Genomic DNA, 24,363 nt, shown 5'->3' on the forward strand with positions numbered 1-24,363 from the left:
CCCCAAATCCACTTCAGCAAACAAGCACAAACCCTGGATTGAAGCCGAGTATCAGGGCATCGTCATGGAGAATGACAACACAGTCCTGCTCAACCCACCGCTATTCGCTCTGGACAAAGATGCTCCACTGCGCTATGCAGGTAGGTGGATAAGAGCTCTGAAAGGGTGGGAGGTAGGGACAGACTTATGAAGAGGCAGAGACAGGGTGACATTCACCCCTATGCTGGATCCTAGCTCTCTCCAGGAAACGATCACCTCCAGACCTTGTTCCAAAGGAGGTCCCTAGTGAAGTCTGGAGGCAATTTGGGCACAGCTTGATTTAGGATGCTGTGAGCTGTTTCCTCAGGGAGAGAAATTGAGGGTGGAGTCAGCTACTTTTTGACGCAGTTCTGCTATTTCCAAAGATCACATGCACAGTGCTGTGTCTGTGAGCCCTGGAGAAAGCTGGTAGGGCACACTTGGTTGGCAGTGCTACATCCTCTCGCAGTAAGCACAAATGCCTTTTACAACAGATGAGGTTTTACAAGGGTTATATTCCTAATGCTTGCTTAGGCCATGCCTGGAGCTTCCTCATGCATCCTCTCGCAGCTTTGGGAGAGGAAAAGTGGTCCCTCTGAGCTGAATTTTAGGATTTAGTGACCCTATCTGCAGTTCCCTGCGGTACTCTGCGCCTCCTGCATGTGTGGGTGGATGAGACATCATGGATCTACATGCTCTGGCTGTCTATTTGCAGTATATGGCCTGTTTTACCTCACTGAGGGCTGCAAAGGAGAGATAAGGTGCTCCCTTCAGGACTGTGGCTGTGTAGCACTAACACATGTAGTTTGAGCCTTGTAACCTCTAATCCTTTGTGATGCTGGTCAGCACTCCTTGCCGTGGGAGTAGTCTCCAGTAGATGGCAATCTGCACCATTAATGGCTGTAGGGGATAGCAGGAGGAACACCTAGTGAACTAAAAATTGTTCAAAATGAAGGGTGATAATGAGGAAGAATGGAGAGTGCAAGTTAGAAAGGAAGAAAATATGGAAAAGGAAACCAAGGGGTATGATGTGCTCTCCTCAGTTCTTTTCTTTCTCCCCTTCTTCTCTGCTTTTGTGTGTACCAGGTGAAATCTGTGGCTTCAGGATTCATGGGTCAGGGGTACCTTTTGAAGCTGTGATCCTGGACAAAGCTACGGGTGAGGGGCTCATCCGGGCCAAGGAACCAGTGGATTGTGAAGCACACAAGGAGCACACATTCACCATCCAGGCTTATGACTGTGGAGAGGGACCTGATGGAGCAAATACCAAGAAATCACACAAGTAAGTTCATGCAGACATTGCTGCGTGTTACAAAATGTGATCTGTCACAGAAACACAAAGGAAAGTTGCTGTGGAAACACTTTCTTTAGCCAGAAGTATTTTTCTCTATCCGTGATACTATTACTCAACATGTTAAGAAGACCCAAAGAAAAATATTCATTGACTGTTACATGACTGAATATACTAGAAATGAGGGCTTTCTAACAGTGGTGTCTAAGGGTGATGTTTTATGTTGCTGCATATAGGCAGGAGGTCCAGATTGCATTATTATTCCTTTGCTCTTTCTGTGGGGTTGGAAACCATTGTCCAAGCTCCTGTGTGCCAGCATTGCTGCATTGAAACCAAGGTCTCTTTCCTTGTCCTTGTTTTTGACAGATGGAAATCAGACTGGTGCACTTTAGGGGACTGATTTGAAACTTAGGTGGTGTATGGCTCCTAGCAGTCCATCAGTTCTCACTGGTGTCTCTCTGTGTCAGGGCCACAGTGCACGTTCGAGTAAACGATGTGAATGAGTTTGCTCCTGTCTTTGTGGAAAAGTTGTATCGCGTGGCAGTGACTGAGGGAAAGCTGTATGACCGCATCTTGCGTGTGGAGGCCATTGATGGAGACTGCTCCCCACAGTACAGCCAGATCTGCTACTATGAGATCCTGACCCCCAATATTCCCTTTCTGATTGACAATGACGGTAAGAATCCACACCCACCATGTGCACATCACTCCCTCTTTCCTGCTTTGCTCCTTCTCTGCCAGTCCCATTTACAGGCAGAGCTCTGCTATGTGAATTTTCTAGCACTGCTGATATATCCTGGTGTAGAGATGCAGCAGCTGTTTTGTGAGATGCTGTAGCTTGTTACGGAGTGGCATTGGGCAGGGGGAATCAACCCCATTTTTGGTTGTTTTTGTCATTGATAAAAAAAGAGTGATTTTTAGAAGGAACGTCTTAGAGGAGACTGTCTTTCCTCTCCCTTGATCTCTTTATTTTGCTAACCAGGGAACATCGAGAACACAGAGAAGCTGCAGTACAGTGGAGATCATGTCTACAAATTCACAGTGACAGCCTATGACTGTGGAAAGAAACGGGCTTCAGATGATGCCGAAGTGGAAATCCAGGTGAAACCCACCTGCAAGCCCAGCTGGCAGGGTATGAAACCTCCAAACACAGATATGTCTTCCCTTTGCTTTTGCTTAACTACTACTCAGTCCAACTCATGGCAAATGTTTGTACGTACACCTATAAATTTGTATGCCTTTGATATGGTTTAGTTTTAGCATCAACCCATCCCCATCAGGGGATACAGCGGACATCTAAGTCTGTTGCAAAGCCATTGAAAGGCAAATTCTAACATTGGAAAATCATTCCTTGGATCACTGTGAGCTGCTATGTATTTAATAAGGTTCATAGGCTGTCTTCAATGGGGCTGCTCATCTTGAGGGTATTTGGCTTTTCTAGGGGTGTTGTGTGCCTGCAGGCTCACCTTAGTCTATAGAATTAAGGGAAAATTGAACAGCTAAACACCTGCTCTGCCTGATAGGAGAGGTTGACCAACCAAGGAGTGATGCCACACCAGTACAAGCTGTAGAAGCAGAGAACTTGGATTCTGTACTTCTAGGAAACCTTTCCTTGCATTGATGCCAGCTGCATAAAACTGTCTTTCCAATGTGAAAAGGGCCAAAAGTCTGGACTACTTTATAGATGCCACTTGTGTGCGTGCCAGGTGTTCTGGCCTTGGGTCCTTGGCAGTACCTAACCCCTCTCTTTTACTCCTCTTCATTAGGCTGGAACAAGAGGATTGAGTACACCCCAGGTGCAGGCAGCCTCGCACTCTTCCCCACCATTCACTTGGAGACATGTGATGAGCCCCTGTGGAACATCCAGGCCACGGTGGAGCTGCAGACAAACCATGTGGCCAAGGGCTGTGACCGGGATAATTACTCTGAGAAGTCACTGCGCAAACTCTGTGGTAAATTGGTTCTTTCCCGATCTGAGAGCAGCTGCGGCACAGCACCCTGCCCCTTCCTCTGCAGGGGTTTACACTGGTAGCTCTGTGCCTCACACAACAGAGATGGTGGGGGATGCATTCCTCACATCTCTTGGGGTCAGTGGAGCTGGGAGGACACGTAGCTTGCATGCTGCATTGAGGGGCAATGGGCATTACTGCCCGTATTTCATAGAGTTGTGGAAAGGTGTGGGCTGGAAGGGACCTTAAAGGTCCTCTAGTTCCAACTCCTCTGCCATGGACAGCAACAATTTCCACTAGACCAGGTTGCTCAGAGTCCTGTCCAACCTGGCCTTGAACACTTCCAGGGATAGGGCATCCAAACTTTCTTATTTTATAAGGGGCTGCCCGTGCTTTCCTTGCTGGGAAGCCAGAGGTTTCTGTGCATTGCCCTAGTATACAGAGTCTGTGGGACCTCCTTCAGCATAGATGGAAAAGTCAAAATCCTTCTCCAGGAGAAGGCCTATAGACAACTCCTCCTCTCCCTGTGCACTGGGACATTACGATGAGCCTTCTAGCATCCTTTTCCTCTGTTCCCCCGTTCTCAGTCTCCTTATTCTCCTGTGCCAATACTCTTGACTCCTTTCCTTCTCGGTAGGTGCTGCCTCAGGAGAGATTGACCTGCTGCCAGTGCCCAGCCCCACAGCAAACTGGACCGCGCGGCTCTCGGTGCACTACAGCCAGGACAGCAGCCTCATCTACTGGTTCAATGGCAGCCAGGCTGCCCAGGTGCCTGTGGTGAATGGGCCGAATGCCCATGAGGGCCTGAGTGACCACTTCACCTTGTCCGTATGGATGAAGCATGCCGTGGTACCTGGCAAAGGCAGGCGGGAAGAGGAGACAGTGATCTGCAGTACAGTGCAGAGCGGTGAGACACTTCTCCTGGGGTGATGACACTTCTGCCCTCTGCCTTTGATTTGTTAGAATGGATTGTCCCTGCAGGGGCAAATCTCTTGTGTGGGAGCAGGACCTGAGCAGGGGTCCCTCCTTAGGAACACAGCTTCTTTAGGTGTCAGGTTTTTTCTGGGAGCGCTCAAACCTACTGTGAGCATATGGTGCTGAGTGCCAGTTGTGCAGGATAGAGTGGGCTGCTGAGTTCTGGCTAGTGATACTGCTCAGAGGTGTGATGTGTAACTCCCTGTGCTTGTCCCTGGCAGAGGAGGGCTACTCGCACTACTCCCTGTCTGTGCATGGCTGCCGGATTGCTTTCCTCTACTGGCCATTACTAGAAAGTGCAAGGCCTGTGAAATTCCTCTGGAAACTTGAGCAGGTGAGGAATCATTTGCCTCTTCCCCATGTCCCTACTACTCCTCTGCCCTTTGCTGATCCCTTCCTCTGCTGTTGGCCGTAGGTCTGCGATGATGAGTGGCACCATTATGCCCTCAACCTGGAGTTTCCCACTGTCACGCTCTATGTGGATGGCGTCTCTTATGACCCTGCCCTCATCCATGACAACGGCCTCATTCACCCGCCACGGCAGGAACCCTCGCTCATGATCGGAGCCTGCTGGACTGGTGAGTACCCACTCCCCAAACCACGCTTCTCCCATATGGGGAAAAAAGGGGAGAAGATGTGAAAGAAACACCACCCAGTACTAAATGATGCAAACCACATTGCAGCCAATTTGCCTCCTTGGCACCAAAGCCAATGTGGCTCCTTCCTTCCTTGTGGATCAAGGTTATAACAACTCAGGGAAAGGTGTCACTGGCAGCTTCATGGACAACAGCCATAGAATATGCGATGGATAACCAACTTTCAAGCAGAGGAGAGTTGAAACTCTGTACCTCATTCAGGCTGCTGCTTGCCTTCACTCTGACAGAAATTTCTAGCAAGATCAAATCTTTACTGTAGTGCTGCTTTTCCTAGGTCAGGGATCTTCCCACAGCTCTGTGCTCTCGATTGGCCTTTTGCAGACAACAAATATTGGTCAACTTGGGACCTCTTAATGGAGCTATCTGAGTTTCAAAGGGGTGTTGAGAATATGGCTTGTTGTGAACATGGATAATTCCGAAAATAGATAACACTGGGAAAGGATTAAAAAAACCAAACACTACTTGCTCCCCTAAATCAGTTACTCATCCTACAATCTCACTATCCCCTTCACGAGAGAGACTCTGCCTTCTTTCATCTGTGATGTGCTGCCTCTAGGGTTGAAGGGTACACTGCTTGGCACAGAGCTGTTCCTGTGGAATGGCCAGTACAGGCACTTGTGTTGGTACTTTCTTGACCCTGTAACTACCATCTTCCAATGCCTTATTGCTTGTCTGGATGTTCTCCTTTTGCAGAGGAGAAAAACAAAGAGAAAATCAAAGGAAGTGAGAACTCCACTGATACTGTACAAGGTAGGGAAAAGAAAGAAGATGGTCCTCTTCTCCTCTTCACTGTGCATGACTGTCACATCTTGCATGGTGCCTTCCTCATACAGCTTCCCCAATCCTGTCCTGCCACCTCCCACTGCCTTGGGAGGAACCTCCTTATTTGGCAGATTGGTCCTTGATACCTGTGGAGCATGAAAAGGCTGATGGAAGGATTGCAGCCTGCTTTGAGAGACAGAGTATGCTTTTCATGTGGAGAAAGAGTCCTCATGCCTGATCATTAAAGCTGCTCTATGAAGAACACAATAGCCATTAGAGACATCAGGAGATGTCACCTCATCCCTAACTATCTGTGGAATGTATAGTTTGTTTTACAAGCCCTCACAGGAAGCAGAGTGAGAAGGGGACAAGAAATTGTTTCCATCTGGCATTCAGCAGTGTGGCAGAAACTTCTCTATGCTACCCACTGTTCACTGCCCTAGTCTTTCTGTTGGTCTGTTTTTCTCACTTTCCCCCATCTGGAATTCAAAAACTCATCATCTCTTTTCTTCAGCATCCCCTGTCTTTTTTTTTTTTTGTCTTTGTCTTTGCTTTTCCTTGTCTTGTGCAACCCTCCGTCTCTCCCTGTTTCCCTTAACATCTGTATGTCCCTCATATTTTGCTTTTGTTGTCTGGGCTTTTCTGTGCCCCATGCACCCCCCTCTCTCTCTCTACCTCCCTTACAGTGTAAGTCCCTCACACTGTTGCTTTTGTGGTTTTGCTCTCTTCCTCGCCATGTCTCTCACACCCTCCACCTCCCATGTTTCCCTCAGGAGATCCTCTGTCGATACACCACTACTTCCATGGTTACTTGGCTGGCTTCACTGTGCGCCCTGGTAGCTTGGAGAGCCGGGAGGTTATTGAATGCCTGTATGCCTGCCGTGAGGGGCTTGATTACAGTGACTTCGACAGTCTGGGCAAAGGGATGAAGGTATGCCCATCTGCCCAGCTTGCATGAGTTTCCTCCACTCTCCTCCCCAGCCTTGCTTCCTAGGACTTTGCCTGCTCCCCCACCTCTGACAAGTCCCCGCCTTTCTCCTTTGTGTCTCACTTAGCCTGGACTCTGGGCATTTGCCAAGGAACCATGACTATTTTCTCTTCCACTTGTAGGTTCACGTGAACCCCTCTCAGTCCCTGCTCACCTTGGAGGGTGATGATGTCGAAACCTTCAACCATGCAATCCAGCACGTGGCTTACATGAATTCTCTGCGCTTCGCTACCCCTGGGGTCCGGCCTCTCAGGCTCACCACTGCTGTCAAGTGAGTGGACAAAGCATCACCTCCAGCTAAGTTCAGCAAGAGGGTTACCACTTTTTGGACTGAAGTTACACGCACTCACCTTGTATTTTAATTCTGATAGTCTCAAGATGGGTAAAAATCTTCCTGCAAATAAACATTAAAGTATCCAATATCCAAATGGATACTGGATAATACTGGTTCCTAGGGTCTATGCATAACTTCTGCTTTCACTCACAATGTTCACCAGACTTGTGGACTGGTTTTAATTTTCTCTGTGGTGTGTTGATGTGACCAAGCCACCTGAAACCCAGTGGTGTCGCTCCTACCACATGACTCTGTCTTGCACAGCAGGCTATAGGGAAGCTTTAGGAAGACTACTGGAAAAAGGATATTCCTTTCACTGGAAGTAATTGGCAGGAGGCATTGTCTTTAATGTTGTTGGTGGAAGCTTGAGCCAACTGATGCTTTCTACTGCTCTCTTTCAGGTGTTTCAGTGAAGAGTCCTGTGTCTCCATTCCTGATGTGGAAGGCTATGTTGTGGTGCTACAGCCTGATGCCCCACAGATCCTGCTGAGTGGCAGTGCCCACTTTGCTCATCCTGCATCAGACTTTGAGTCTCCTGATGGGATCCCCCTCTTCCCCAACCTCCAGATCACCTGCTCCATTTCTCACCAGGTGGAGGTCAAGAAGGATGAGAACTGGCACGGTACCGGTGAGTATAGGGCAAGATATAAAAGACAAACTGTAAAGACCTATGAGAGTTGCGGTCCTGCAGAGGAAGTAGAGCCCCTATAATTACACCTGAAAGAGAGAGTTTACAAATATAGAAGCAAGGCACATTGTCTGTCAATATGTAGGCTAATCGGCTCTTATCCCTTTCTGCTCCTCCCTGTACTTTTTCTATCCACTCAGTTCCTTCTATCCTCACTCTCTCCTAATTCTTTCCCAGGCTGTTCATTCCTAATCCCTTTTACATTTTACCTACATTTCTCTTTATTGAATCCCGCACTAGATAAATGTCCTGCCTGTTACCCTCTCTACTCCTGCACTTACTCAGGGTTCTCCTACTTCCTTCTCTCCTGCTTTCTTCCCTTATTTCTTGCCCCCTCCCTTCTCTTCCTGCATCATTTATATCTGTGAATTCCTCAGTTTCATCACACCCTATAATATCTTGTTCTTCAATTTCTCTCCATCATCCTCAGATTATTTCTCTGCACTCTATGCTCTATGTGTTCTTCCACTTATTCCGTATCTCTTCTGGTAATGAGATTTTTGGCTCCTAATTTTCTGTTTAGAAGCTTTGCCTTTCCTCATGCAATGAGTTTCTCGTCTTAGAACACATTGGTCTCAGCCCTGCTGAAGGCAGATAATTATTGAATGTGATTGCCATTTTAAAGAAGATAAGATCTCAACTATGGTAACCAGCAGTCATGAGACAGGGAAAAGCGTGCAGGGCCTGGGAATGTGTGAGCATTGTTCTTAATTTGCACATTGTCATTGTCAACAGAGTACTTACAGCCAAGATGTGTTATCATGAACCAGTCTGATACTAGTATGTTGTTCCAAAATAAAGTGACTTTATTATGTGCATAAATAGTGTCATTAGAACCAGAGGGACTCCTGCAACAAGTAATTAGACTGACAGTGATTTTACTCAAGGTCAGTGCTAGCCAGAGAAAGAGAAGTATTTACATATGATGCGAGCACTTTTAAGTAAGTGGGTACCACTCTTGAGTAACTCCTGCCTTCACTGATGGCTGTCTGGCTTTCTGGCCGTGTCTTCTTTCTATTTGCATCTCAGTGACAGACACACGAATGTCAGATGAGATTGTGCACAACCTGGATGGCTGCGAGATCTCATTGGTAGGAGATGACTTGGACCCAGAGAGGGAGTATCTGCTCCTGGATGGGGCACTGCTGCAGCAGCGGGGCCTGGAGCTTGTTAACACCTCTGCCTACCTGACCATCACAGGTACGTCCTCTGCTTGATCACAGCTGTCTAGTTATGTCTCTCTCATTGCCTGTCAGACATCACTGTGAGGAGCACTTAACCTGATGTTAGAGATGTGTTGGAGTACTTTGTGACACTCTGAGATGTAACCATTTAATGAACTCCTGGCTTTTGGAAGTCCCATGCCATTTCCTTGGGGAGGTGGCTTCTCCTCCACCACATGGTACTGGAGCATAGTGTCTGAGTGCTCACCCAGGCTTGTATCACTCCTCTGGACTTACTCCTTGGGGTTTGGTGTTCTCAGGTGTCAGCAACATTTTGCATCACATGACTGAGGGACCACATCCCACAACTTGTGGACTGGTACAACACTATTGTGCTCTCCAGAACTTAACAGGGCTGTTGCTCTTGGTCCTTCCTTCCCTTCCACTTGTTTTATCAATGCAAGCAGGGATTTCATCATGTCCTTAGTAGCAAGCTCCGTCTTGGAGCCCCTCCAAAAATTAATGAACCCAGCATTGCCTTGGATTCCTCTATAGCTTCTAGTTGCTACAGGGTTATGATGCCAGATGACTTTGAAGAAGGAGGTTCCTAACCCCACACTAATTCTCTCTTCTTGTCTCAGGTGTGGAGAGCATTGCAGTTTATGAGGAAATGCTACGCCAGGTCTCATACCACATCAACCACGGTGCTGCTCTTTATGAAAGGAAGTTTCACCTGTCCTGCACTGAGATGAATGGGCGCTACTCCAGCAATGAGTTTACTGTTGAGGTACAAGACCAATACATGCACATATAGGTTCTTCCGCAGGCATGGAGAGGACATGGTGGATGGGAATGCACACAGCGTAGAATGTACCATGGACACAGGGCTGAGTCCTCTCACTCTGGTCTTTCTGCAGGTGAATGTCCTCCACAACATGAACCGAGCTGCTCATCCTAACCATATTCTGAGTTCCCAGCAATTCGTGCACCGAGGCCATCATTTACCCCCAGAGCTGTCTGGGCACAGTTTGGCAAGCACCCATAGCAACCCAAGTATGTAACACTGTCTTTTGGGTTTATTCCTTTAGGTCAAGATGCTGATTTTCTGATATCTCGGCAGAACCTGTAGCAGAGGATTCCTTTCAGGCTCCCTATACCCATTATTGGGTTCTCATTATACTGTCCTATCCCACTTGTCATTAGCCAATGGACTGCAGTCTGTGTCAAATTGTATTTTAGAGCACGGTGCAACAATCCTCCTCTTGCAGTGTGTTGTTTTCTTGATGTAGAAGCAGCCTGAAACCTACACCTCAGAGGGTCTATAAAGAACAACCGTGAGCTGGATGATTTCATTTGCACACCTTGTAAAGGTGCTGTGCATGCTTGTGTAATTTCAGAAAGAAGCTTCAACAGCAGGAGAGAAACAAGTGAGTCAAGACTGCCACTGCTCTAAAAAAAAAGATGTGGTGGTCAGCAAGGCAGAAAAATATAGGAAATGGCACTACAAAGACAAGAGGAGGATTCTTGCCCCCAAAACAGAGGAGAAGCCTGAAAGCTACACTAGATGTTGGTTTGTGCTGGTAGCTCTGTGCCACAAGCATGAACACAGTCCAATTGGTTCCTTCCAGGCTGTGAAAGCTCAGGACTTTTTACAGAAATTTTGGTCCCATGTTGTAAGGTACAAACAAGGCACCTTTAAGCTATCTTTTGCTGCAGCTTCCTGCAGCAGCTGATTCCAAGCTAGTCCAGTCCTGCAGCTGGCACTTCAGAGACAGCCTATGTATGTGCCAGCCTTTGTCACTCTTCTCCCTAGCTCTGCCTGATGGCAGCAGAAAACTTGTCATTGCTGTACAGAGCCATAACAGTCATGAAGGGCCTGGATAGATTTTGCAGAGAAAGTGGCTGTCTGGAGAGTTAAGGCTCAGCCTACAGACCTAGAACAAACAGGTGGGAGTTGGGTTAAGGGTCTTAGATAAATTTAAAGTTCTATCCTGTGGAGAAGCCAGGCTTTTACCATGGCACTAGCCATAAATCCATCATAGCCTTGTCATCTTCCCCGTGTGCAATGCAGGCATCTTTTGGCTTCTTGCTTTCTCTACTGCTTGCACAGAAATGACACCCTCTGAAAGTCATCCTCAAGCCCTTAAAGGCTCTCCTCAGCATACATTTCTCCCTCCCAAGAGGGGGATACAAATACCTGCTGTGCAACATATTCTGGTGAATTCTGCAGATAAAGACATGCAGAGTCTAAAGGCCAGGCCAATATCAGAGGGTGCCTGGACCTACGCATCCTGGAAAACCATGAGCCCTCAGGAGAAAACACAGGAGTTGAAGGCAGGAACTGCCTGTGCCCAGGGGAGCAGAAGAGTCAGGACATGTCCCTGCCTAGGCCAAAAACCCAAACTTTGCCCAGGAATCTCAGCTCCTGCATGTCAGGTTGGAAATGCATGTTTCTGTGACAGACTCTAACCATACCTTCTCACTTTCTTTCTAAGTGGTCCCCAGTGCTGCCACTGTCATCATTGTGGTGTGTGTGGGCTTCCTGGCACTTATGGTGATCCTTGGCATCCTTCGCATCCACTCTCTGCACCAGCGGGGAGTGGGGCAAGAGGTCCCTGGGGCTGCTGAATCAGGGCACACCAGCACCACAGGCAAAGAGAGCGACATGTTCTGGGACGACTCGGCCCTCACCATCATCGTCAACCCCATGGAGGTGAGGAGCAGCCACAGTGGTTGGGGCTGGGCAGGCAGCTTGGTTGTCAGATCCTTTCACTTACTGCATGTCTCACCTCCCCAGTCCTACCAGAGCTGTCAGGAGAGGGCAGCAGGAAGCATTGAGGGCAGAGCTGGTGAAGGCATGGATGACGAGGATGACAGCACTGACTCGGAGACACCCGACTCCCCGGACAGCAACGACGTGGATGATCGACACATCATCGGCAAAAGCAACGTCTCTCACCGCTACTAGGAGCTTTAAAACACCAGTCCAGTGGATCCCCCCCAAACATATGGCTGGAAGGAGGAGGTGTCTTACTTTCAACTTCTTCCCCCACTGTGTACACATGTGCTCCTCCCTCATTTGTCATTTCTGCCTCCCGTGTTCCTTCATCTTCTGCCATTCCCATTGTGGACATTCCCCACATTAATGACCCCCCATCTGGCTCTCTAGAAACATGTGTTAGGGCACTTACACATGATCGTGGCACGGTTCAAACTATGATCCAGATGTTGGAAAGAACAGAAATCTGAAAGGCAGAGCCAGCCATAGGGCTCAGAGTGGGGTCTCTCACAACCCCTACCCAGATATTATATATATATATTGTATATTTTTTCAATGTTGTCATTTGAGGTTTATTCTCGTTTCATGCAAAAAAAAAGAAAAAAAACAACCAACAAACCACTGCAGCTTGTGTCGCTTTGTAAAATTGTCAATACTCCTAAACTAAAGGAATGAAGGTAAGAAAGATGAGGAAACAAAGTGGATTTTAAAATAAATGGATTTCAAATAAAATATTCAGGGCTTTTTCAGTTTTTCACTACAAGCAGAGAAAGAAACAGTGTAGGCTCTAATGTGAGACTGGAGGTTGTCCAGAGCGCGTATTTACTGAAATTACTTATCTTGGGGAAGGGTTACATTTTTTAGCATATGTGATGAAACAAGAAAAACACGTCACTCCTGACTGTACCCTCTGCCTTTCTGAGATTCAAAATACTCTTTGTAAACACAATGTAGCCTTCCCCAGGAAACAGGGTTAGGAACCCACAGAGGAACAGAAGGCATGCAAGCCTGTCACAGGCAAATGTAGCATGTGCAGGAAACTGAATTCTTGATTATGGAAAAGAATAAATAAGAAAGACTCTTTCATCTCTTGATGATACACTTAGTGTATCATCAACAGAAACAGGCCAAACCTCCTTAGCTTCATCCATCTTCTCACCTGATCTGCTTTTCTTACCAGCACGAAAAAGTATTTTTTCATATTAGAGGTTCCAGCTTGTATAACAGCTGGAACAGAGCATAACAGAGCACTTCCGAGGGAAAGAGGTGCCCTCCTCTTTCTACTGAGGAGGGTGGGGATGGAAACACATCAGATACTGGGAAAGCATGGCTCTGAGCCCAGCAGTAGCATGAGTTTTTAGGGTAGTGCTTCATAGCAGGTTGTGCTTCTTCCCTTGATATACTTGGTCTGTTTTTTCAGACCTTGCAAGACAAAAGCAGGCTGTCAGCTGGCTGACACATCTTGAGGCAATGGCAGCCAAACATTAAGGACCCAAAGGAAAATTCTGCAATTCGTTGGCAGCCAAGGTTGAGAAATCCTCCCGAGGAGCAAGAAGGCAGCACAGTAGGTGAAAGTGGAAGAGCCGCTCTGAGGACATGAAAGGTTGCAGCACAAGATCTCTGCTTGCTGCAGTTCTCAAATGTCTCAGGTCTAGCCTGTCTTCATGCCCAACTGTACCCACATATGGTTGTTACTAGGTCCAAAAGAAGTGAATGTGCTAAGGCTAAGATACTTTTATGCTTTCTGCTTTGTCTCCTTCCCAGTAAGTTCCCTGCCCTTGTTTCATGCAGGGAAATTACAATAGGCACTGTCAAACCAGTGCCCTGACATCTTGAAGCACTGGAATAATTCAGGTCTCCAGAAAGAAAAAAGGCTACATTGTGCACACTGGAGCAAAAAATTTGGCACAAAATAGTCTTATGTCCTGAGAATGCCTGACCCAGTTCTGATCTGCAACAAAAACCACTACCTCTCAGAACACTGAGAAAGACCGGGTCTCAGGACCACGAGGTCCCTGTACCTCTACAGCAGCCCCAGCCAGGAGCTACAGCATGCTTACAAGGTGGAAGAGGCCAAATGTACAATGACTTCGTAGGTAGCCATCATGATGGCTGTGTTTGGGATCTGGCGGATCAAGTGAGCCAGGAGCCCTCGGTATAAAGCTGAGGGTCCCTCTTCATGGACCACAAGCTGCAGAGTCTGTATAAAAGAACGGTATCGTGACCCTTCTTCTCGCAACCGTGTCCGAATGACCTCTGGAGAGACAGGAAGGGAAGCAATATATTAGCAGATGGATCCTACAGACACAGCATCTCCCACCAAGGGTAACAGAATCAAGGAGAGGGGACCACTAAACACTCACCGTGTGGATATGCAATGCATGTAGCACACGTTTTGGAGACAGCAGCAGCGCCCATTAGTCCAAAGAAATCATAGTTGTTTGGTGAATGTGTGAGTGGTGGGGAATGGGAATGATGGCTGTTTCTCAGCTCCTGTTTCAGCGCTTCATAGATGACGAAGTGTATGATGGTCTCTGACACTCCAGCGTAGGAGGCAGTGACACCACGGTAAAATCCACGAAGGCCTTCAGTGCGGTACACGTGCATGGCACATTGGAGAGCATTGCTGGCCATCTCCCCCTTTGCCCTGTCAAGAGGAGAGAGGGTTAGAACGTCACACTGCTCCGCTGACCCAAAATCCTGTTGTGAACACAACCATAAGGCTCTTCCCCAGTCTATGACTTACCACGTTCTCATGGCAAGTCACAGACCGTTCCCTACCCAACCCCACCCCCAAACTAGTCATGATGTGATACAGAGTGGCTCTGCATTGCTGGCCTGCCTTACCTGGCTTCCAGCTGCATCCTGGTTTTCACTAACCAAATAGGGTTGGTGAGTGTGGCTGAGCTCATGCCTAGAGAACAGAAGAGGATGACAGGCATGAGCACCAGGATCATGTTGACAGTTTGTGAAGAGGTGCTGATCTATCAGCTCTCTGAACTCTGCTTGGCAAGCTGCAGGCATTTGCAATTTGAGAATGACCTTGAGAAGAGATATTTAGGGCAGGCTATTTGATTCTCTTTCTCCCCTCTTCCAGCCATTGTCTGGTGGTAATTAGCCTCCAACAAAACCCTACTACAGGCCCTGGTGTTACAAAGAGGCAGGAAGCAGCAGGCTAATTTTGCAAGAGTGGAGGATTTTGTTAGAGATCTGGGATATATCAAGAGATATATCTGTGAGTGGTCTAAATCACACACTGCCTTCTCCCTCTCACAGCTGAATGAAGCTCTGATAGCAGCCGAAGAGGTAAAGAGTTTGAAGAGGTGAGCCTAAGAAGAATGAAGAGCGAGAAAACACTTTGGTTACCTGAACTCACTTCTCCAGGTGTGGAGGGAGAAAACTTCAGAGAGAGAGCAGGACTGATGGGAGCAGCAATAGAGAAGGAATGAAACCTGTTGACACTTAGAGATCAAAGGACCCCTCAGCTCTGATTTGAGACAGAGAAGGCTCACCTGCAAAGGCTGCTGCTAGCATATGTACCTTCTTGGACTCAGGTACAAGGATAGCATTGAGCCTCTCCTTAATACCAGAATAGGCAGCAAAATATATAGCCCTGGTTGGAAAGAAATACAGAAGAGGTTACAGCTCCTGTATGAAGAGCAGAGACACTGCTGTGGGTCTGACTCCAACTTTTCTTAGTCCCAGCACAGGTTTATCAGGTTTGTTTTGTGACATCAGATAACATTTAATCCAGGCCCACAGCAATCATCTTATGTTAATACTATGATCTGAAGCTCCAGAAAATGTCTGTGTGAAGGGGTCCTACGGCACATAAGCACAAGACTCAGACTGCTTTCAGAATGTGGAGCAATAGCTATCACAGAGGTCCCTTATAACCGTATAACCTGAGCCATTGTCATGGAGCAGTACTCACCGGGAAGGAGCAACCCCAGCAAGGTTTGGACCCAGACCTCGGAATAGGGATCGCAGGCCTTCCTTCTCAAGGATGGCCCTACAGAAGGAAATAAATAGAAAAATCAGCAGAATAACTAAGCTAGGGGCTCTCCTATTTCTCCTCCTTTTTTGTTCTTCAGAATTTTTTGTAGCATCCTCTCCTCACCTCCCATGTTATCCTTTTTCTGCCCTGCTCTCATTTTCTCTCCAACCACTTCTCTCTCCTTCAGTCATAGAATCATACAACGGTTTGGGTTGGAAGAGACCTTAAAGGTCATCTAGTTCCAACCCCCCTACCATGGGCAGGGACACCTTTCAGCAGTCATTTCTTCGTACTCTTGCTGACACCATCTTTCTGGGTCTGATCAAACCATTAGCTCAGAAATTCCTCACAGTCTCCAAAGCTGCCTTGTGGATAGCTTTGTTCAAATTTGTTCAAAGCACAGATCAATGGTGAGAAGCAGATGTACCTGTGCTCTCATGAAATCTTCTGTCACACTTGCAGTATCCAGAGCCTCAGCTCAAACGCTATTTCCATTTCTTTCTCTCTCTCCCCCCCTCAACCCCTTCAACTGGTGGCCAACTCTCACCTCCCTGGTGCTAACATGCACATGGCTCTATCCTACTCACCTCAGCAACTTGAGCACTCCAGGAGATGGTGGGGTGGGATTAATCATCCTCACACTCATCCCTGGCAGCTGTACCTCTGAGAGGCACAGAGGCCGCAGTGCCAGCTGGGATGACTGTAAACGTGTCTTCACCACTTCCAGGGGACAGGTCAGGATGGCTCCAGCTGTGCCACCACATCTAGGGCATAACAGCACACTTAAGAATGACTTCTGTGCCATAATAGGGCAATAATTCCGACCCTGCTTGTCCACAACTACTCCCCTCTAGAAGAAGAGGTAGGCTAGGTATCCCAGCCTGCGTCACACATGACCTCCTGCTCTGACACTGATTAACGTAATAACAGCTGAGCTTGGGACATCATCTGGCAGCCTCACTCTGAAACCTTACTCAGTATTTGACACAAACAGTCCCAAGTCCATAGGGACTCAGCAGTCCCCCAGAGAAAATACTTCTGCTGCCCAACCTCACAGCAATGCTTTCTGCTGAGATCAGCAGGCACCATGCCTCAACCTCTCCACAGCCGCACAGGCTCAGAGAAGGGCAGCACAAAACTCCCCCACCCCTCAGCCTACCCATGTCTTCAACCCATAACCCATTCACATTCCCAAATTTGCAAGGCCCTGCAAGCAAGATCTGTTTTTTCTACCAATAGTCAGGCTCACCCCAAGCCTGACTTGCTTAATGACCAAGGACCCTGATCTTCAGCAGACAGAAGTTATTTTTGGAACTCGTGAGCCATCATCATCAATCAGTCTAGTCACACTGCAGGAATGCTGGAAGGACACATATTCCTTTTTTCCTTTTCTACCACCCAGGGACTAGTTAGAACCATTGGTTCTCGGCTTCTGCCCCTTCAGATTCTTAGACTCTGTTCTAGAAGAACTCTGTTCTTCTAGGGGATGCTCAGTACCTGAAAGACCACTTTGAGATGAATTTGCATGTAACAGCCATGCAAGAGGCTTTGACAAATGGATAATTGTTCACGTGTGCTACAGCCAAAGCTGCTTTGTTTCACAAGAGATGGAGGCTTAAAAAAGAAAAAGCTTACTGTACTCCAAAGAAAGAAAAGCTAACCAAAGAACTATAAGATATCAGGGAAGAGTCAGGTATATCAACAGAATTACATGTGACCATACAGGACAGCAAATGGCTACAGTTCTGAAGAATTATTTTGAAAAAGTCTATAGAGCTCAACACACATATATATTGTTCTCCCAGGCTTTGCTCCTAGGGCTTCATTTATTATTGCCTACAGGTTAGAGAGGGGAAACAAAAGAAAGAGACCTGGATGCCTATTGCAATGATGTCCAAGAGTTGAAGATCTCACAACTAGAATATTATGCAGATAATGATGTCAGCAACTAGTATGCTATTCCATAACACTCATGCTGCTTTGTCAAGCCCTTGGCAGATCTACGCAGCGGTGATGAATTGCAGAGCAGCCAATCAGCAGCAATTTCCCTTAGGGGATATGATGAGTGGTGGGAGTCTGGGAACATGACCCAAGAATTTAACTCCAGCTCAGAAGACAACACAAAGCAGAGCAGTAAACATTCTGGTTTAGATTCTCTGGATGAACAAGCTGATCAAGCACAGACTCCAAGACACAGCCTACACAGCAATTCAAGAGTTGCATGAGGCAAGGTCTCCTTTTACAAAGGTCATGTTGATCCTTCCCATATAGACCATACTCACTCAGGGGCCCAACAGTCCTGTTATTTACCATAGTTTCCACTGATTTGTCTGATACAGGCTCCAGATTTACATGCCTGTTGTTTTCCTGATCAGAAGGGTAGTTTCCAGTTCAGGAGAAGACTGAGCACACTGGTGACAGATTAAGATGTCTAAAAGGTCTGAATAGACCAGTTTCAACTTTTTATCTAAAAGCTGAGCAAACACTACAACAGGACAACATTTAGAAAAGCAATTGCTTGGTATACTAAAAATTCTTCTCTCTAACAGTCCATAAGAAGGCACAACTGTATGTAATGTTCTTCTAATATCTCATTTCTTCAAAAAGTCCCTACCTGCAATGGTCAGGATACGAGTTTGAACCCACGCTTCCAGTATGTATAAAAGCTTCTTGAGTTCAAGTTCCTCAAGCTACTGATACATATAGTTAGTCAATAGAGCAGAATTATAAAAGCGATAAGAGTTTAAAAAATTGTTACTCCTTAGCATGGTGGCAATTTAATCAGCAGTAAGAGAGTTCAAGGTGAATGGGGACCTCTGAGCCACTATGGCTCAATGGTGAGACTAAAGAGGAGCAAAGAACACTCAAAGCCAAGGAAATGAGATGTACTAAAACTAGAACAAATCTCAACTATGTTGTCTTACCATGAACTACACGATGATACAGCTGCTCACAGTGTATGAAAGGCATAGGTCTGCAAAATTCTTCTGTTTCAGGAGAAATGGAAAATTATGTGTCATTACTCTAGAAGCAGAAAAAAAAGCAATTCCTGCAAAATATGATGAAGAGCAGCAGTCGACAAACAGTACAACGTGTACTCTCAGAGAAAAGCAGCGTCAAAAAGAGCTAATTGAAGAAGGCAGGTAATTTTACCTTAGAAAATAGTACTTGCCTTAGATATTGCTTTCACATTTTAAAAGGAAAACTGGAAAGTCTCAGGTGACAGAAAAAGAAGATTATTTGAGAAATACAAAAACCACCGTCAACATTTTTTCAGTGATCTGAAAAGTGTCTAAGCGCATGCACAGAGGTGACAAGGTTTACTTGTAATTCTAAGTTTAGCTCTCTCTTAGGCTAGTCAAAAACTGAGATGGCTTGAAGATCTTAATTTAAAAATAACAATGCTAGGTCACACAACTCTATAATTAAACCAGGCTTCTGCCTAGGACACGGGCAAATAAAGGTCACCTAGAGAAGAGTAGGAGAAATACTCATCTCCAGAATAGTTTCCCAGTTTCCTGCAATTTTCAGTTCAGGGATTTCCCCAGCCAGAAATGTTGCCTTGCTTTTAATAGCCTTCAACACATTCTTTTTCATTCATCTTTTTAAAATGCTTTCTGGACACATAAAAAGCCTTTAGGCCCTACTATCCTGTGGCCAGGAGTTCCGCAGTTTAGCCACACGCTGTATTAAGAACGATGTTCTTTCATTAGTTTTGAACAAACCTCTCACAAGTTTTGTTTGATGGTCCCCAGTTCTTGCACTAGAAGATAAAGTGAACAACTGTTCCTCATGAATGAGATCCTGTTTCATTAAGCAAAACAATAATATTAACTATATATGGCAGCAATAAGCTGAACTTCTCATTAATGTCTTACTTTATTATCCCTTGAGTTTTAATTAATTGTAATTCAAGGATTATTGCTTAATGGAAGCAATATGGAAGAGGACAGGATACAGACTGACAAAGTTCCACTAGTGACATTCTTGTCACTACCCAAGTGACATTCTTGTCACTACCCAAACTCTCATAGTTTTTCAGTAATCAAGGTGGAAAATGAGGATGAGGAAAGGCTTAAGAAGAAAGCTAAGAAATAAGAATACATTGAGAAAGGCTAAGATGCAGTAACTATATAGTTCAAAGGATAATTTAATGAAAGAGAATAACATATACAAAATAACACTGGGAACAGAGAGGGCAAGTACATATAAACAAAGATTGCCATAGTATAACAACTGCATTAGCTGCAGAAAACCGAAAATTTGCTAATTAAGAGCAATTAAGTAATCGCGTGTTATTGCACGTGCTGTATCACAGGTTTCACTGTCACATGGACTCCAGCGGGCTGGTGGGATTTGGAAAGGCATTAGGTGGCTGCCCAAGCGAGGGACTTCTGCAGTTACTCAGCAAAGTCCAGAGGACCACAATTATCTTCTGCTTTAGGGTATCAAAAACTTGAAGCTCACTGTTTTGAGACTTTAAAAGGAGAAAGGGCGAAACGCCACTTGAGAAGGGACTTGCTCAAGGGCACACTTCGAATTCAGGGAGGCACTGCTGGGATCCAACCACCTAACTCACCAGAATCAGCCCCACTATTTAAAGCCAGAAAAGACACACAGGAATGCCAGCCATGCGATGCTAGAGAGCTGGCTACTCTCCCAAAGACATGGATGCTCCACCCTTTGCTCCGCTGGAGAGGCCTCGTGGTGCCTGTCATCCCCCCCGTTCAGCTCCTCGCTTCCCTTGTCCCCCATCCCCGGCAAGCTCAGGCTGGATGAAACTCCACGTCCCACAGGGAGGCTCCCCTTCTTCCCAAACTGCAGAGCCAGACATTCCCCCCGGCGCTGCGCGGCTGCTCCAGGGCAATGAAGCCCACACGCGAAAGATCCGCCTCGGCCAGGACGGCTCGCGGGCGAGGATCGCGGGGGCAGGGCAGCTGCGGGCTCCCTCTCCCGCGGCTCTCCCCGGGAGCAAAAGTCCAAGGCCGGCGGCAAGCGCGTTCCCCGGGGCCATCACCCTCCCGGCGACAGATGCAGCAGCGTGCTCTCTGCTCCTATGGCTCCGCTCCTCTGCCCGCCCGCCACCGCCCGGGCCCCCGCCGACCGCCGCAGCCCGCATGGCTCGGGCCCGGACGCGGGAGGAGCCGCGGGAGGGCGGCCGGCGCTGGGGGGGGAGCACGGGTTCCACTCTTGCAGGTTCAGGGTTGTAGTTCACGGAACAGCTCTGCAAAGCTCGCTTTTGCCCGCCCCTCAGGTCTCCATGAATAAAAAAAAAAAAGAGAAACATCCCACGCACACCACCACCGCCCAAGCCCACACAACCAAACAAACTCGTATTTGTTTTGCAATTAGGGGAGCCAAGGCAGAGTGCCAAACTAATTTATTTTTTTTTTTTTGACTACAGGGAAGTGACGGGTCCAGGAGCAGAGTCAAGTCGTTCCTGACTCCCATTGTCGCTCACGGGACCCATAGATGCTTCCTTGGATGTTTGGGTTCATATGAAAACAGGCCAGTGCTCTCCAGACAAAAAACCCACCCAAATTAGACCCATGATTTTGAAGTCTGAAGGGTCAGTGTGTCAAAGACGGGAAATAGTCAGGGCCAAAAGATCCTCTGTTGTTTTTGCAAATGCACAGCTTCAGAGCGTGTCAGAATTCATCATCTTCCTTACAAAAAGCAGAACGTACATCAACATCATGCTGTTGCCAAAAAGGCACACATCATATCAGTTTATGTGTTTAGAAGGATAGCCTGTAGGTCAGATGAAACAAGCTGTCAGATCAACTCTGTACTGCTGTGACTTCACCCACAGCACCAAGTGGCACAGGATGAGTGTCCAGTTTGGACACATGCTGCTACAACACGGGCAAACATGCCGAAGTGAACCTGCAGAGGGGAATAACTACTTTGTCCATCTAAGCAGAAGGATTGCAAAAAAATGCAGTGTTTAGTCTAGAGAACAAAGAATTGAGGGAGACATGGCAATTGACTCCAATTAAATACAAAGATACATCCAAAAGGAAATGAGTACCTTATCTGTGGTGGAGAAGAGCAGAACTATCAGCTCATCAATAGTGCCTGTCACTACATGAGCAATGAGGGGAAGATCAGTAAAAAGACTGGCTTTCTGGTCAGTGAAATCAGAAACTGGTCAAAGATACCAAGAAGTTGCAAGTATTTTTTACTTGTCTTCACTGTATGGTGGCTAGGTGAATATCTTAAATAGCACCAGCTGCAGATGGGGGAAAAGTCATTCTAGATTTCTAAACACTTACGCAAAGTCAATGTTTTCAGACCAGTTAGGCTTGATGAACTTCATTTTGTGATGGTTAGAGAACTGGCTCAAGCAACATCAGGCTCACTGGCAGTTATCTTTGAGATATCTAGATAATGGAGAGATTCAGAAGATAGAAAAGGCCAAATATATTGGCTACTAAATAACAACAACAATAACAATAATAATAATAATATCTGATTAATTATTGTCCAGCCAGCATCACTTTACTGCCTCCCCCTGTGATACTGGAACAAATAAACATTAAGTAGACCACTCACATTTTACATTTGCCAGAAAAAGAAATCAAGTCAAACCAATCTTTCATGGCAGACTAACCGGCCCTTTGGATAAGGAAGTAACAATATATGTTAAATATTTTGACTTCAGTAGGGATTTTTATTCCATTTCATCTGACAGTATAACACCTTAGGAAACATGGGAAACCGATCTACTGAATTTAGTGTTAGGAGAGTCTGATGCTGATTAGAAAATTCTAAGATTAGATTTTGATGCTATGCTATCTATCTGGAGAAAAATATCAAGAAGCAGTCCCACAGAGATCTTTTTTCAGTGTGCTATTAAGTTTTTTCAGTTATTTATACAGTGGACTAGAAAGTGCACCTATTACATTTGCAGACAACACTAACCTGAGAGGGGTTGCAATGTATTTGGTAGAGAAAATTCTTATTCAAATTATCTTGATCAATGGGAGGAATAGCCTGAAAGACTAGAACACCGTTTAATAAAAGCATGTGCAAAGTTCTGTACTTGGAAAGGAATAATGAATTTCACAAAGTTAGGAAGGGGAATAACTAGGCAGAGACCTGCATTTTTTGTCACTGGTCTCCATCAGGTCCAGGAAATTCAGCATAGTATTGAGTACTCAGACTGACTGAAGGATGAAGAGCCTGGAATAGCCTTTTCAGGAGCTGTACAATTTGCTTCTCTCATGTCTCTGAGAATTATTGAGGCTCCCTAATATTTCACTTCTTACTGCCAAATTATTTACACTTCACATGCAAGGGTCCATTGATTTTGCTTCTTTTCCTGATGACTGTCCAGACCTTTTGTTTTCTGTCTCTGAACAGAAATAGTTGTGGCTTCAGCAGGACACTTATGCACCATGAGCTATAGCTGTGGTTGTCCTGGATGCTTTGCCACCATTGACACTTCTGGCCCTTTCAGTATCATCACATTCTTTTGAGACTATAAGGGATATATGGGGCCATCCAACTTTTCCTTTTTTCTCCTTTACTCTGGGTCTAAGACCTAGAAAGTCTTGCTCTGCAAGGTTTCTTTCTGTACCTTCAGGTGGAGGGGCATCCGTGCCTCACTCTTAAGCAATGGCAAACTATGACTGAGTCATAGAAGATGTTTTCTGAAGGGCTCCTACACTGCAGGCTGTCTTCAGCCTGGTGCAAATGATACCACAACATTTTTACTAGACCAAAAGATTGCTCATTGTTGGAACTGGTACATCAATGAGCGCTGCTTTACAAGACTCGTGGTGAGCCTGAAGGCCATCAAGAAACAGGAAAAGCTGTCTTCCCAGGACAAGAGAAAGAGGGGAAGAGAAGATACATTTTTCTTTAGTATTTCTTGTCCCTGCAGGCAGCAGCGATGACCCTGGGTGTATTCTCTATGGGGCTGTTCTTGCTCCTCAGCCGTGCTGCTCACAGAAGGGAGGCTGTGGGGACTTTTTTTACAGGGCAGTCTTTCCAAGTCCCTGTCCTGAACCAGTAAGCCAGGCTGGACTGGTATCATAGGCTGGTGTCATAGGCATACTCCAAGACCTTGTTACAAATGTTTATAAATTAGAACTGCTTCATCTTGACTTCTTCACTGCTCAGTCTGTGATGACTTTGTTTTTTCTGTCCATGCCTTGCCTCAATGCTTATACTCCTGCTCTCCATGTCTTTGTGCGGTCTATTGGTTTTACCTAGGAGCTGCATTGCTCACCTGTTCTTCTAGAAAGTAATTCAGGATTCTGCCCCAAAGCCTCCTTCATCTTTCTCTCTTCAAGTGCTCTTGTTAACCCTTGATCACACTGAGTGTATGTAGGATTGCCATTTGGTAATAGGGGGCGAGCCTTGCTTTGTCCTTCTGGGGGTTCATTCTGGAAGGGTTGGGTTAGTGCACTCACAGTCCTAGGATGACTACACCTTACAGGAAGGGCAGACAATAGGGCAGACATCTGGAAGAGTGGAATGTATCGTGCCTGTGTTACATCGCGTGTGCAACTTGCTCTCCATGTGTAAGAGTAGTTATGTAAATGGCTTTTCAAGCATCACCACCTTAATGCAGCTACCTGTCAGATGTAGGGCACTTCCACATCCATGCCTGAATGGGTGTCTGATGTGGTCTTTCAAAATGAATCTTCCAGTAATCCCTGCTTGCTGGGCTTGGCCTTGTGCTGCAGAACAGTCTCAGTGTGCAAACAGGATTCCCTTTAGGTGGTGCTAAGACAGTGTGCTGCACATAGGAGA

The 24,363-nt window shown here is 46.3% G+C and overlaps 3 protein-coding genes across 3 annotated transcripts in view; 2 read left to right on the forward strand and 1 right to left on the reverse strand.

Moving 5' to 3' along the window:
- On the forward strand, positions 1-12,337 carry CLSTN3 (calsyntenin 3). Its single transcript, XM_029960649.1, has 17 exons — positions 1-140; positions 1,105-1,300; positions 1,777-1,985; positions 2,292-2,441; positions 3,076-3,261; positions 3,896-4,165; positions 4,455-4,567; positions 4,649-4,811; positions 5,583-5,639; positions 6,425-6,582; positions 6,762-6,910; positions 7,375-7,601; positions 8,691-8,861; positions 9,466-9,611; positions 9,742-9,877; positions 11,320-11,537; positions 11,622-12,337. The coding sequence occupies exons 1-17, from the start codon at positions 65-67 to the stop codon at positions 11,790-11,792; spliced, it is 2,796 nt and encodes a 931-aa protein (XP_029816509.1). The 5' UTR covers positions 1-64; the 3' UTR covers positions 11,793-12,337.
- Positions 12,206-16,949, reverse strand: LOC103760145 (solute carrier family 25 member 36). The gene is made up of 6 exons (XM_018074578.2): positions 16,188-16,949; positions 15,538-15,615; positions 15,116-15,216; positions 14,451-14,517; positions 13,967-14,250; positions 12,206-13,859 (listed from the first exon to the last, which is right to left on the reverse strand). Exons 1-6 carry the CDS (start codon positions 16,403-16,405, stop codon positions 13,660-13,662), a joined length of 948 nt encoding a protein of 315 aa, XP_017930067.1. The 5' UTR covers positions 16,406-16,949; the 3' UTR covers positions 12,206-13,659.
- A 1,477-nt stretch (positions 16,950-18,426) lies between these two features.
- PEX5 (peroxisomal biogenesis factor 5) overlaps positions 18,427-24,363 on the forward strand; it is an 18,589-nt gene continuing 12,652 nt past the window's right edge. The window contains exons 1-3 of the mRNA XM_029960645.1: positions 18,427-18,437; positions 18,597-18,743; positions 19,919-20,045. Of these exons, the coding sequence (XP_029816505.1) occupies positions 18,427-18,437; positions 18,597-18,743; positions 19,919-20,045 (285 nt within the window). The remainder of the gene's footprint in view (positions 18,438-18,596; positions 18,744-19,918; positions 20,046-24,363) is intronic.

The sequence above is a fragment of the Manacus vitellinus genome, unplaced genomic scaffold, assembly GCF_001715985.3.
Source record: "Manacus vitellinus isolate BGI_N305 unplaced genomic scaffold, ASM171598v3 scaffold_28_pilon, whole genome shotgun sequence".
Classification (NCBI taxonomy): domain Eukaryota; kingdom Metazoa; phylum Chordata; class Aves; order Passeriformes; family Pipridae; genus Manacus; species Manacus vitellinus.

Excerpts from the sequence above, each read along its gene's own strand:
- CLSTN3 (XM_029960649.1), top strand. The coding sequence starts at position 65 with ATGGAGAATGACAACACAGTCCTGCTCAACCCACCGCTATTCGCTCTG. Across the intron at positions 2,442-3,075 it reads CTGCAAGCCCAGCTGGCAGG|GCTGGAACAAGAGGATTGAG; the intron begins GTATGAAACCTC and ends CCTCTTCATTAG. Across the intron at positions 9,878-11,319 it reads AAGCACCCATAGCAACCCAA|TGGTCCCCAGTGCTGCCACT; the intron begins GTATGTAACACT and ends TTTCTTTCTAAG.
- LOC103760145 (XM_018074578.2), bottom strand. The coding sequence starts at position 16,405 with ATGGCACAGAAGTCATTCTTAAGTGTGCTGTTATGCCCTAGATGTGGT. Across the intron at positions 15,217-15,537 it reads GCTGGGGTTGCTCCTTCCCG|GGCTATATATTTTGCTGCCT; the intron begins GTGAGTACTGCT and ends CTTTCCAACCAG. Across the intron at positions 14,251-14,450 it reads AGGATGCAGCTGGAAGCCAG|GGCAAAGGGGGAGATGGCCA; the intron begins GTAAGGCAGGCC and ends TCCTCTTGACAG.